Source organism: Protopterus annectens, chromosome 9.part0 (genome assembly GCF_019279795.1).
Source record: "Protopterus annectens isolate FY-2018-M chromosome 9.part0, PAN1.0, whole genome shotgun sequence".
Classification (NCBI taxonomy): domain Eukaryota; kingdom Metazoa; phylum Chordata; order Ceratodontiformes; family Protopteridae; genus Protopterus; species Protopterus annectens.
Window position 1 is genome coordinate 175,361,952 of NC_056743.1, and position 15,345 is coordinate 175,377,296.

The window sequence follows — 15,345 nt, forward strand, 5'->3', positions numbered from 1 at the left end:
CGCATTTGTACCCTGACGTCCTGATGTCAGTCTTAAGCGCCTTGACCGACGTCAGCCTAATACTTTGATATTCGGGCCGACCGAGGACAGCGGACTACCCAAGTGTAAGGACTGCAGCAATGTGGATCTTCGAACATCTACATTTATGGTAGGTACAAAACTGTACTTTTTGTCTCACTTTCCTTTCCCTATCACCCTAAGGCCAGTCTACGTGGCTTACAATTTTTATTGTCATTGCTGCTGTTGGAGTAGAGGGCTTTTCCACAAAGTAGACTTTTTTTCCCTTTTAAGTAAAAGAGCTACTTACAACTAATTGAGAAGGTCACGCTCTTACATTGTTAAAGTTATCATTGCTTCATAAGTGTAGAATGTATGGGCACTGGATATGTATTTAAAAACCATTTGTGATAAAATGGCATAATTATACGCCAAAATAAACTTCTTTCTTTGCAGAATAACATCACACCAGCTGAAGTTACCCAGTGGACTAATCATCGTGTAATGGAGTGGCTTCGCTCAGTTGACCTAGCAGAGTATGCACCTAATCTTAGAGGCAGCGGTGTACATGGTGGATTAATGGTAATCAGCACTTGCCACACTGCTAGAATTGCATGTTTGCATGATTGAAATGCATTTTTTGTAGATTGCAGGTTGCATTTTATTAGTATGCTTAAAAACAAGTTTTATGGGAAATGTGCTTCAGTTCTGACATTGATTCTAATGTACATTTTGTTTTTCTTGTTTTAGTCTGTTTTGATAGAAATTTGCTTCTTAAATCTTTGTGTTTTATTGTTCAACTTATGATGTACTTCCTGAGAAAGTGGTCAGTGTCTATGCATTGCATTTTGGTTGTATTTGATCCTAAATTCCATTAGCTGGTGTGGTTTTCATGTTTCCCCACATAGGAATCCTCAGAGACACTGTTAGTTGAATGACTACTCTGAGCTGTATCATTGCATGTAGTCTTTGTCCCTGTAATGTGGAATATGGATAAGAATTCCCCCAGGTATTTCATTTACTAAGTTAGTTGGTGATTAAATCAAGTAAAAATGCTTCTTCATCAGTCTTACCACAGCACTTTTCTTTTTCCTTCTTTATATTTGCAGTAACTAGCTACCTTGCTTTGGATTCTTTCCTCTTTTTTGTACGATGAGGGATCCTCAACAGTGGAAGTCAAATGTATGGATTTGTGTGTTTTTTATTTTATTTATTTATTTGAATTTGTTGACTGGGATGTAGCAGCGATTACCTGGACCAGTTTTAGACTCTGCCCAGGAGTACCTTCTGTGGTAAATTACAAATTAACAAGTCAGTGTTGACTGTGTGAAAAACAAAATCTATACAGTTACAGTGGTACTGTTGTAAAATGTAACATAACCAAAACTGCATTAATTGCAAGGAAGAAAATATGACAGTGTTAGCTGGTTAAAGGTAACATGCAGGTTGTGAAGGTTGTTTAGGATTTTGTACAAAATGCAAAAGCTAGCTAATGTACTTTAAAAAACTGTAGAATTACTGTGCCACAGTCGTGACAATGTGCATGTGATTAAAAGGCAAATATTGAGTTAAGGGGGAGAGATCAACTATTAGCTTGCCTTTTACTATGAAAAATATAGGCCACTAATACAATGCACTCTGCTTACAGCAGATTACTTTAGAAATGTTTCTGCAGTGTTTTTAGAAGCTGACACATGGACAGCCCATCTACACATTCACCAAAATGTACTGGTTAAAACTTATTCTAGGGGTGGAAGGATAGGTTTAGCACTCAAGTGATACAGGATTACTGTCTACTTCCCAGGTTCTGCTTGGTATTGTAACCAAAGTAATGTCAATGTTGGTCACAAGGTGTCATTGCTAGGCATTTGAAGTGTGCAATTTGGTGTCTTCTCTAGCTGCTAAGATAGTCTCGAGTCCAGTTTATCATTACCATGTATTGTTTTTGGAGGTAAAATAGTTTTTTTAACGTTTGCTTCCTCATTGTTGCTCTTAATCTGCAGTATTCTTCCATGTAATCCTGTGTCTTTTTCTTGCCTTTGGCGCTATGCTATTTTTTGCCTATTTTCTTGCTTCTTCCCATTAGCATGCAAGTTGTGTAGCCTGTTCATCCTTGAAACACAACAATGAAACCTCAGATTGAGTTGCTTCTGTTGTATGAGCACTGCTCCTAACGAAGTATTCACATTGCATTGTCTGGCTTAGCAAAACCCAAATTTCTGTTTGTCTAGTTTGCAGAGGCATTAATCAGATAAATCAGAAATGTCAGTGAGATGAGCTGGACTCACATGCACAGCAAGCTCTTGTCCAAACCATAGTAGCTTAACTGTGACTTGAATAATGAGCTAGTGTTATCACTTTCACATTGTGTCTAATTAAGGACTTTCTAAAGTGCTTCAAAGCTCTGCTGAAAAAAAACAGTTGAGTAGGCCCTTGCTATTAGGAATTTAATGTTGGAACCTTTATCATTCAAGTCAAAAGTCTTGTAGTTAGGAATGTTCAGCATCAGTGCATGTCAACATGAGTAAGTTGAAGTGTTGGCATTGATTAACCAGAAAGAGACTGTTAATTTGATTTGATCTTCTGTGTGACAGACTCAGGATGTGTTGAAAGGAGCATCACTGCAGGCCCCAGCTTGGCTGTATAACTATTAGAAAAGACTGGCTATAGCTATGTGGGAGTTAAGGGTTGGAATCATGAGTCATTCTCCTGTCACCACAACAAAAAGATACCAATATGGTTTTGCACTGTCGTCGTAACTGTTTCTTAAGCCCAGTTGCTTGTGTATTCATTGGTGAGCATCTTGTTGCTGGGGCTGATCAAGCTGCCTGACCTTGATCCCTACCACAGACATCATATAACAGTTTGAATTGCCTTTTGTCTTGTGACAAATCAGTATAGAACGGCTACCTCTCCACCCTTTATACAACATCAGTCACCCAGCTTCGGCACTGATGCAGTATTTAATGGCTTTCTCGGGGCCTATTCCTATCACTTTTAGTTCCTACATTTCTGGTGTCTGCTGCCAACCCCTTTCCCACAATATCTGTTGCAGCCTTTGCTGTTCTGGCTTCCCTTTCACTGGCACTAGCAACACAGTTTGCTTCATACCAGTTTGTTGGACCCTAGACTGCCAAGTTTGTCCATGTTGCAGTTGTGCATTTCATTCTGGCATTGGCTTGGCAAACCCTGTAGACCTTCTTTCATTGGTGTTAGAGTATTTGTTGAAGTGGCTGTGCAGGACCCTATGAAAGACAAATTGTTGGAGTCCTGTCTCCAACCTTGATGAAAAAAGCCTTGCTTTCCTTTGGTCATCTCTTCCCCTACAGTCCAAAATTTGCAGAAATCTCCTAATTCTAGAAGAAAGTGATTGATCCACAGACTCAGCTGCCAAACTGTAGAGAGAGCTGCAGTAAACATAGGTTTACTGTTGGTCGACATTTTCATAGATGCCACCAGGGCTGTGTTGGACAACCCAGACACTGTATCCCTCCATGTCCTTGAAGGCAGCTAGATTATTTTGTTTGAGTAGGGATTGGTGAATCTTTTCAGAAACCCCAACCCAGACACCACTGTATCATTAGCAACCCTGAAGAAAGGTGTCCTGTTACTCAGAACCAGCCATTTTCCAAACCTTGAAGTCATGGATGGTGTCTCCTTTGGTAAGGAAGGGTTCATGTCCTACACTTTATCCTTGTGAACAATGATCTATCTCACCTTAGTCTTATCTACTGCTCCCATGGTTTTCAGAAAAAGTCTGTCTCACCCATCTGACATATTTACAGAGAGAAATCATTGGCAGAATGCTCTTTGTGGCAGAGTGGTTGTCAAATGGGCCACAGAAGGAAAAGAACAAGGTTCAAGTTGAACTTCCTCCAACTGAATGAGTCCATTCCACTTGAATATGTCTGAAACGTCAGACAGAACTTTGTGGTTACAGGCACTGCCAAAGATACTGATGTGGTGTTTTGGATTCCATATGTATAGGACCTCTCCTCTTCAGTGATTATGGTGGCCAGCAGGGAAAAAAATTGACACTTGCAGGTGTCAGGTTTCACCCTCACAAAAGTTCTTTACGAAAATGCAGAGGGGCCAATTTCAGATGTGGTTCAGGTACAGACAACAGCAGAATCATGAAGGGGAGTAGTAAAGGGCCAAAAATGAAGACCCCTTCACAGCAACAGTAACCACAGCAGTACAGGTATTTGCTTCCCAGCAAAGGAGGTCATAGACAATTAGCAGTGCTTCTGATGCCTTTAGCAACTGTTGGCTTAGGGATCCAGGCAGGGGAATGTACTTTTTAAAAACAGCACTGGAATTTATTGTACAGAAAGTATAAAATGGAACAGTGCATTCTCGATGTGATCTAAGAGCAAGTAGAGGTATAACAAATCACAAAGGTGGAGCCACAACAGACCCTGGGAACTATCGCCCTATAAGCCTGACCAGCTTGGTCTGCAAGGCTATGGAGTGCATCATCATGGATCTCATTAACAGAGACATTGGGAACCTCCAAACACTGAACCCTACCCAGTTCAGCTTTGTTAAGGGCAGATCATGCCTCCTAAACCTGGTGGACTTCTTTGAGACAGTTACCAAGGCTATAGACGAGGGAAAGGTGGTCCACACAGCCTACCTAGACCTCGCAAAGGCCTTCAACACCATTCCCCATTCTGGTATTATTGAAAAGCTTACCAGCCTGAACATAATCCCCTACATCATGAGATGGGTTGCCAACTGGCTTGGTTACAAGTGGCATTGCCCAGGACTCGATCCTAGGACCCCTCCTATTCGGCATATACTTCTCAGAGGTACAGGCAAGCACAGGAGGTCTGTGGCTGACCATATTCACAGACAACTGCAAACTAGGGGCTATAATTGACTCTCCGGCTGACACAGACATCCTCCAAAAAGGTCTCACTAAGACAGATGCCTCGTGTCAAAACCATGGCCTCAAGCTAAATGCCAAAAAGTGCATAGTCATCCCCTTTGGAAAAAACAAAGTACACACAAACTACCACGTAGGTGGCAGTCCCCTAAATACGGAAGACATAATAAGGAATCTGGGGACCCAAGTAGATAGTAATCTCTCCTTTGATAATAACATTGCCAAAGTGGTTAGAAAATCCTTCTCCAAAGTGGTTAGAAAATCCTTCTCTGTGGCCCACCTAATCACAAAAGGGTTTGCATCCAGATCAAAAGAGGTCATTGTGCCCCTCTACGCATCACTCATCAGACCAATCATAGAGTACAACGCCCCGTTTAGTATGTACCTTACAAGACACCTGCAACAGCTGGAAAAGACCACAGAAGTACCTCACCAAGAGGATCACTGGCCTCAAACAGATGCCCTATGCAGTTCGACTGAAGAAACTTCCAGCTGTACTCAGTTGCATACCGCCTACTCAGAGGTGATCTATGCCTGACATACAAGGCCATGTCCAACCCAGAATTGATGGACATGCTCCACCTAAAGAAAACCATATCCCTCGAGCCACATGCTCTAGGGATCTAAACCTCACCATAACTATAAATAGGACGTACTGGAGGGATAGATTCCTGTCCCAGAGACTTCCCATGCTCTGGAACAGGATTCCAATCTACATTAGGCAGAGCTCCTCGCTAACACTCTTCAAGAGAAACCTTGACGAGTGGATGGGAAATAGAAAGTTTACCCAGGGGATCACTTCAGTGGCTCTGCTGGACAGAGGCACAGGGAACTATTCTAAGGGGGTGGCGAAAGCCAACACAATTCTGGCTAGGCTTATAAATGCCTTCGGGCAGATAGCCTAGTACCTACCTATGAACCTACATAGGTTGTAGGTAAGTATGTAAATCATGCCTAATCGTGTTAAATCAGTAAGGGGGAAAAAAACTTAGAATATGTGCCAGGAAGAGAAGAGTCCAAACACACAGGAAGAATTTAAGAAAAGATGTGTTGAACTGTGAAGGTTACAGTAGCTCCTTCATCTCAGTCCGCCAAAATCCAAGACCCCATCTAATATTCCTTCCTGTCTGAAGAAGCAAGCAGGGCTGGAGGTGACCAGCATGTTATAGAAAGTAGACATCTAAGGAGTCCCACTAAAGCAAAGATTTTAATACTACTACTCAAAATAGTTTCTTATGCCAAAAGAGACAAAGCATGTCAAGCGGTTCCCTATTAGAAGACTGAAGATGCATTCTTTCAAATGCGTCTTGGTCGAACTCAAAAGCCTGAAACGGCAAAATATCGAAGCAGCTTTTAAGTGAATTCTTTCTCTGGGAAAGAATGCACTTGGCCGCTTCATTACTTTGCCGTTTTCGACACTGTAGTGCGGACTCGGAATTGCTATATTTAAGTGGGGGGGGCAGAGACCCCCACTTAATGTAATGTTTAAAGTGTTTTATTTATTTGTTGGAACAGCAATTTATTTTCCCTAAGAAAAAAAATCGCTGTTCTGACAGTTCGAAATTGTAAACTTTCGCTTTCATAGGGTCGATTAATCACCGTTCGCTTTTTTAAGCATTCGGTGATCTAATATAGACCCCGTCAAGCTGATTCGGGACCTCAGTGGCCTAAACCAGTTCTTAAATAAAACTTCAGAATGTCCATGATACAGTTGGTCATCTTGTGTCTACCAAGAGGAGCTCAGATGTGCTGTCTATGTGGATGTAGGTTTCTTGGACTTTTAAAAAATAACCAAGGAATCCATTTGATGTTCATCGTGCATACAGCTGCAGTAATCACAGATGGGTTTTCAGCCGTCAGGCGGTCCCTCTGTCGGCCGAATTCCAAAGTCTTGGTCTGGCGTCGGTTGTCGTCGCTTACTCTTCTGACGTCAGTAAGGCCAGAGTATATAAGACACAGCCGACGCCATGTTCTCCAGTCTTTTTTGCCGCGCGGTGCCCGAAGCAGAAGCAGTTCGCAAGTGCCGGTCGGCCAGCTCCTGAATTACGAAAAAATTGGAACCGAAGTCTTCTTTAAAGCTAAGTACCCGTTGAAACTTTTCTTGCCTCAGACCGATGTCAGAAAAAGTTAATAATTGTATTTCTTGTGGGAAGCAAATACCGCATAAGGATTTCCATTCCCGTTGCATACCTTGTTTGGGCCCAGACCACGACGTCTCGGGCTGTCGCTTTTGCGCTACCTTCAATAAACGCACCATCAAGCGTCGGGCGGAGTTCGCCCAACACTACTTTGGTAAAGCTTTTGATTATAAGATGTCGTCGAACACTCCGACTACCGTTTTGTCCAAAAAACGCAAGGAAAAGGATCCCTGATCAGAAGAGACCCGCGGTCCCCGCCGACACCACGCCAAAACAGGCTACACGTGGTCCGGTTCTCAGCGAGACGCCTTTGCAGTCCCTGACTACCGACGACACTCCTTTGGCGGTGTTCTCTGTACCCGAGACCGCTGGGTCCTCGGTCCTTTCCCAGACTACAACCGAAGCCCCTGCAAATGTCGAGCCTACTAATGTGGACAGGTCCACCTCCACCCATGGTGTATTTAGGCCCTCATCTTCTTTTTCAATAAAGGCTTTTACTAAATCCAAAGCAGCCAGGCATCCCACGAGGCCTGTTGCACAGGGCCCATCTCCTGGACCCATGCCTAAGAAACAGATGCTTAAAATGGCTGAGGATTTAATTACTCTTATCAGAGGTTCTCAGGCCCCTCCTGACAAGAGACCCAGAGTGGAGGAAGAATCTCCCTCTTCTGATCAGGGATCCATTTTATCAGAACATTCTGATGCAGAGGAACACTCTTACTCCCCTTTTGAGGATTCGGATGCAGAACAGTCCGTTCCTTCTGTATCCCCTCCTGAGGATTTTTCTTTTGGGGAAACCTTGCACACTTTGAGGGAACACTTCCATTGGGAAGGCCAAGACTTTTCAGATTCCAAGAAAAGACTTAGGGAATTTCTTTGGTTACCTAGCACAGACCTCTGGCTATACCCCCTGTTTTGGATGTACTGGATGATGTCTATTCGGAGGCTTGCCTTAACCCTGATTCTCTGCTTCCTGCACCAGTAAAACCTGATAGGTATTACAGAGTACCCAGCTCTCACCAATTTCTCTACAAAGGCCATAATGCTGACCCTGAAACCATTTCACAAGGCCCCAAGGGATTAAAGGCCTCCACTGCCAAGAATTCACTCCCTGCAGAAAGGGAATCCAGATCTCTAGAAAGGTGGGGTAAAAAGGTATATACGTCGGCCACCCTAGCCATGAGGGCCTTAAACTGTCAGTTTCATATGATCAAATATCAACAGTACCTGTTATCACAATTAAGGAACAAAATGTCTCAACCTGAACAACCAGATTTAAAAGAGTTACAGGATATGATGCATAGTGCGGAGCAAGTGGGTAAACACACCTTACAATGTGGTTATGATGCCCTAGAGGCTTCCAGTAGAGCGGCTGCCACAGGATCAGTCATTCGCAGGCATGCTTGGCTTAGGGAACAAAATTTACCTGATCATGTGAAAGCTAAACTTCTTGATGCTCCTTTACAAAAGGATGTATTATTTGGTACTAATGCTGAGGACATACTACGGAAAATGGAAGAAAAAGCCAAACCTATGCAAACTGTCAAGGCTTTCTTACAGGTCCAACCACCACGTTTTAGCAGAAATTGGCCTTCAAAAAACTGGTCCTTTCCAGCCACTGACAAGCCCCAAAGAGGCAGATACAGACGCACAAGGGGCAGAGGGCAATCACAAGGATCATATAGAGGCAGACAGTGGCAATCTCCAGCACCAAGAGGTGGTGAAGACAGTGCACAACAATACAGGAAGCAAACCCAATGACTCCCTCATTTCCATGCCAAGCAAGTCTCAGCTGACAGCACCTTTGGGAGGAAACTAGCATTATTTGCAAGCAATTGGCATATTGTCACAACAGACAAATGGATACTGGACATTATAAACAGAGGCTACAAATTTCAATTTCACACTCTTCCAAAAATGAGAGGCATGCCAAACCTGCCACAAAATCAAAGGGCAGAGGCACAACTGCAAATTTCAAAGCTCCTAAACATGAGAGCTATACAAAAGGTACCTACACTCCAACAAGGTCAAGGTTTTTATTCAAGACTTTTTCTGGTACCAAGAAAAGGAACCGACTGGAGACCCATTTTGGACTTATCCATCCTAAACACATTCCTACTCGTGCCAAAATTCAAGATGCTCACATTACAGCAACTTCTTCCCATGCTGGGCAAGGAGTTTTGGCTGGTAACATTAGACCTCAAGGAGGCATACCTGCATGTCCCAATCAGACAAAGCTGCAGAAGATACCTCAGATTTCTTGCAGGTTCAATCCACTATCAATTCTCTGCATTGCCCTTTGGCTTGCCCAGAGTATTCACAAAGTGCCTGGCATCAGTGATTGCCTACTGCAGACTTTAAGGGATACAAATTTACCCTTATCTGGACGACTGCCTGATCCAAGCGGACAGCAAACGCATACTACTGGAACATCTGGCTTATGTGACACGGTTACTGCTTTCTCTGGGATATACCATCAACAAGGAGAAATCAAGACTAACACCATCTCAGAAAATAACCTTCCTGGGTGCCAACTTGGACACAAACACCCAGATGGCATATCTTACGCCAGAAAAACAAGGGCAACTATCTCAGTACTTCAAAACACTAGCAAAAGTACCAGGCTTACTGCAAGGAAAATCCTGCAGGCTCTGGGATTCATGGCATCTTGCATTCTTCTAATCCCATGTGCAAAGCTGCATATGAGGAAACTTCAATGGTACCTAAAACATCTGTGGTCTCAACACAGTCACAGTTTGGAAACAATTATACCAATAATTCCATGTTTGCAAAAGGAATTTCTATGGTGGGCCCAAGCATGTCAAGTAAACACAGGCCTTCCATTCTGCAAGCCTCAAGCAAAACAAGTCATAACCACAGACGCCTCAGATTACGCCTGGGGGGCGCACATGAAGGACAGGTGCATTCAGGGCAGATGGTCCCAAAAGGAAAAGCACCTTCACATCAATCAAAAAGAAATGCTAGCAGTGATAAATGCAATTACAGCTTTCAAGGACTTCCTGCATCCAGGACAATTACTGATAAGAACAGACAACACCACAGTAATGTGGTACATAAACAAACAAGGAGGAACACATTCATACCCCTTGTGCAGACTAGCCATGACTCTTTGGAACTTGGCTCTAGAAAGAAAAATCGAACTTCAAGCACAGTACTTGCCAGGACTGGAAAACACACTGGCAGACACTCTAAGCAGAAATATGACACATCCACATGAATGGAAGTTACATCCTCAGGTGTTTACAGAGATAATCCAAGCGTGGGGGAGGCCAGACATAGATCTTTTTGCCTCCCACAGGAACCATCAACTGAAAAATTTTGTTCAAGGACCTTTCATCCAAAGGCCTGGAAAGTGGACGCCCTTTCATTCAGTTGGACAGCATGGACAGTTTATGCATTCCCACCTCTGCCCCTTCTGCCCAAGGTGCAAAAGCAAGAACAGACAAACCGAGGATGATACTGATTGCTCCAGATTGGCCAAGGCAACACTGGTATCCACTCCTGAGGAGCCTAACACATACTCCTCCCTGGTCCCTGCCTCTAATGCCTCTCCTACTGACTCAGAACAGCTACAAAACTCTTCAAAGTCAGCTGAAAACACTCAACCTCGCTGCATGGAAAATTCCTTGACACCACAACAGTCCCTACTCTCCAAGGAGGTGCAGGATGTCATTTTGGAGGCCAGAAGACCATCTACTAGAAAAGCTTACTCTGCAAAATGGAAGCGGTTTTGCTGTTGGAATGAGAAAAGAGGCCAGGACCCTAGAAAACTGAACTTGCCTCAGGTTTTACAGTACCTAGCTGAACTGCTGAACAGTGGACTTTCATTTTCTTCCATAAAAATACATGCCTCAGCCATTTCTGCAGAATTCAACACGGATCCTCCTTTATTCTCTCACCCACTCTTACGACAGTTCCTCAGAGGGGCTAAGAATATAAGACCTCCAAGGAAGCAACCAATACCAGCCTGGGACCTTAATTACATACTAGAAAAATTAACATTGCCTCCCTTTGAACCTGCTGCCTCAACAGATCTGCAACATTTGTCCTGGAAAACAGCTTTCCTTCTGGCCATCACTTCAGCTCGTAGGGTTTCTGAACTACAGGCCCTCATGGCGGTGCAGCCCTTCCTCATCTTCCATCAGGACAGGGTTTCCCTTCGTACCAACCCATCTTTTATGCCAAAAGTGTTATCCAGGGTAGCCTTAAATCAAGCCATACACCTACCTACCTTTTATCCTAACCCTGAAAACAAAGGGGAGAGGCTGCTTCACACTTTAGACATCCATAGGCAGCTACGTTATTATTTGGACAGAACAAAGTCCTTCAGGAAATCAGAACAACTTTTTGTGTCCTATGCCGTAGGGGCTCAAGGGAAACCAGTTACCAAGCAGACCATTTCCAAGTGGATTGGCCACTGCATACGGTTTTGTTATTCCTATCATGGGAAATCTGTCCCTACTGGTATCAGATCTTACTCCACCAGGGCCACAGCCACCTCTACAGCCTTCCTCAGAGGCGTTCCTACTAAGGATATTTTGGAGGCAGCCACTTGGAGTTCTGTACATACCTTCACAAAACACTACCACCTACCCTTATATTCCAGAACAAGAGCAGGCTTTGCCACTGCTGTTTTGCAGGGCATTCTGGCTCAACCCAGTTCCTCATAGTACCTACCACCCTATGCATAGCTTTGGGACTCTACCCATCTGTGATTACTGCAGCTGTATGCACGATGAACATAGTACAGTTTTGTACCTACCATAAATGTAGATGTTCGAGTGCTAATACAGCTGCAGTACAGGTTTCCCTCCCTCCTTCCCCACTTGGTAAAGGCATGGGGCCTAACAACCTCTTCATACCACCTGACTGGGTTATCCTGCTATGTTTTATTTGCTTGCTTACACTGATTTTGCATTGCATTGCATTGCCTGCATATGTAGATAAGCCTTATTTATGTATTGCCTTCCTTTTGGGGGCACCTGACATCTGGGGCAAGAAAGACTGAAGAACATGGCGTCGGCTGTGTCTTATATACTCTGGCCTTACTGACGTCAGAAGAGTAAGCGACGACAACCGATGCCGGACCAAGACTTTGGAATTCGGCCGACCGAGGGACCGCCTGACGGCTGAAAACCCATCTGTGATTACTGCAGCTGTATTAGCACTCGAACATCTACATTTATGGTAGGTACAAAACTGTACTTTGTCTAGGTTTCTGGGTAAGAACCAGTCATTGCCAATTCAGAAGCTTTACCTTCAGTCTCACCACAGCCTACAAGGTGTTCGTCATGTGCACAGTGGTAATGACCCATCAGCTGCTACTGAGGACCAAAATCTACCCATATTTGCACCTCACTACAGTTTCCCTAGACCATAGCTGTCAATGTCTTTTAAGAATTTTCGATAAGCTAGATTTAATGGGGCAAACAAAGGCCCGAAATCAGGAAGTATTTATCAGTATTGCTCTAATTCCTTGGAAACTTAGTTAATAGATTAACAAGTTTTGCATCAATATGCATTTTCTGAAGTGTGAAACTAATGCTTGACATTATTGACTGACTGTATTCCTCTATGATTTAAAAAAAAAAAAAAAAGTCAAGAAAGTTTACATGAGTCCGGCCAAAAATATGAGGCAAAATCAGGAACAGTTGAGAGATGTGATAATTTAGTCTCAACAAGTGACACACTACTTGTAGAGCAGAAGACTGTGGGTTCTGTTCATGTAGCAGGCACTTGGAATAATTTAAAAATGCTGCACTCCCTAGTATGTGTGCCATTCTTCTGATGATAAATTAAACTGAGGTCCCAAACCCCTGAGGTGGTTGTAGCTCAGACTTGATGTAAAAGATCCCATGTTATTTCTTTAAAAAAAGGTTAGGGTTATTATATAATTTGTTTACATATTTGCACATTTAAATATCTTTGTACATTTACAGCTGTATACAATTCATGTTCCTTCTCATTTTTCTTTGATGTTAAAGAACAAAATGTTTAATATACATTTTACTCACCTGACATTCCTTTTTCCACAACCATTTTATTAATAACATTTAAAAGCACCCACGTATTTAATAGTAATTTGTCCATTCATGTCCTCCAGATTTCCATACAGTTTCAAAACCATCATATCCAAATCCTTTATACATTCTTTGCTTAACCCTTTTATAAGGTCCTTTGAGTCCTGTCCATATTTACTTTGCAGACATTGAACATATTTTCAGTAAATATCCACTCCCACACCCTCTTAGCCCTGTCATTTAACTGGGAATGTATCCAAACCCAAACTCCACAAAAAAAAAAATGCACTACTTAAACACCCTCCAACCGTAGCTCTCACCACCTTGCCTCCAGAATCAGGGACACTTCTTACAGTAATAGTACTATTAACTTGACCCACTGACAGAATAAGAGATTGTGAACTAATATGCATTTTTGAAGAAGTGGTCTAGTACTCTAATTATTGTCATTATTTATTAGGTATAATCCAGCAACTTTTCTCCCAAAATCACCAAGTTTAGTAAGGAATTAAGAGGGTCAGAACAAAATTTTCAGCCAAAATCAGGGACAGTTGAAAGGTATGCCTGCAACCAGTGTTTCCTTTCTTGTATAGGCTTTTTGACATCTTCATCTTACTTATCTCATTGGGCAGCTTAAAAAAACACCCATTGTTACTTTAAACCTTTCTGCCTCTTTTGTCTTACCACCTATATTTAATATTCACATTACAGTCTTACATTGTCATCCATTTAATTGCTCTTTATTTAAATGAGACTGTCTTTTATGTTGCCTCATTTTTTTCCAGAAATCTCATTTACTACACAAAATCATGACTAGAATATGCTGTGGCTCATTATTTTGTCTAATAACAAGAACAAATTTAAAGATGCCGTATACATGACACCACTACCCTACCCCAACCCCCTTTTTTATCCACATATTCCACAAGGTTTTTCGCTGGATCTTGCCCCCCCCCCAAAAAAAAAACAAAAATAATGATGGCAGCATTTTTTCTACTTTTTTAACTTGGAGCCTAAACTCCAGCCTGATAGCCTAATTTCCTTAATGTAACTGAATTTGAGTTTTAACAAATGGCAACCTAAATGCCCCCCCCAAAAAAAATCCCTAATTTCCCTATAAAATCCCTAATTTCAAGAACGTCCTTCCATTGTCCATCAAGCATGTTTTTCCCTGCAAAACTGAAACTGACACAACTGTACACCCTTTATTTTAAACACATCCCCTAATATTTTACTTTTCCTTGGTCAAAATCAGACTTTTACAAGATCCTATAAACTTGCTTTCCATTTCATTATTGCTTTCATCCATAACTTAGTTTTATCTGTAATAACTAAATCTTCTGCATAGTCAATCAAAAGCAGAATTTCTATTTCATCCTTAATAAAATGGTTCACTCCGCCAAGGCTGTTATTCATTTGGAAAGAGATTACTTTTGTTATCACAAAAAGCACTCTACTCGTTTGACAGCAGTGCTTAATACCTCTCTTAAACTGTCTGTCCCCTGACTTAACTCATCATTTACTTCTGCTTTAATCCAACTTTTGCTATAAGCAGAAGCATTTACAGAATCTTTCCCTTGACACCATGTGCCCTCGTTTCCCATAACTGTCCATGCTCCACATTATCAAAAGATTTTACTACATCTCCCACCACAATTTTTTACGTCACTTGGTCCAGGTATTGTATTATCTGCCACCTCTCTAACTCACCATAACATATCCTGTATTTGTCTTTAATACCATCCAGTCCTTCAGCTATGTTCTCCTGTAAAGCATTCTTTACCACTTCTGCATCACTTTCATTTATAATTTGTAATCTGCGTTGTTCATAGTTGATTTCCAATTTCTAATATTTTTCCTATCAGCTTTTAGATATTTAATTTTAACTCTTCCCTCACACACACTATTTTGAACATCTTTTTACATTGTTATTCAATGTGCACACACACACACACACACGTTTTTTTCCATTCTTTTGTCATATCTTTATACATTTCATACCCAGTCCCATCCAAGCATTTATTACTTTCAACACTTCCTCCATTTCTTGCAAAGTAATGGTCTTCTCCAAATCATTCAATACTGCTACAAATTGCTTGACTTTCCACCTGCTCTCCTCCACCCCTTTTCTTTCACAAGAAAATGCTGACTGGAAATAGTCTTCCCTTATTTACATAATTTCTTTCTGCATATGTTTTCCTAATCAGCTCTATTCATTAATACTCTAACAAGGCTTTGCTTATCCCTAATGCACTTGGATGAAAAGTGAGCTTACCTACTC

General features: G+C 42.0%; 1 protein-coding gene across 1 annotated transcript in view; it reads left to right on the forward strand.

Annotated features, from left to right (window-relative positions):
* The window catches only part of PPFIBP1 (PPFIA binding protein 1), a 2,404,664-nt gene that overhangs the window by 1,882,021 nt on the left and 507,298 nt on the right, over window positions 1-15,345 (forward strand). Inside the window, exon 23 of the mRNA XM_044082713.1 lies at window positions 454-579. Coding sequence (XP_043938648.1) covers window positions 454-579 — 126 coding nt within the window. The remainder of the gene's footprint in view (window positions 1-453; window positions 580-15,345) is intronic.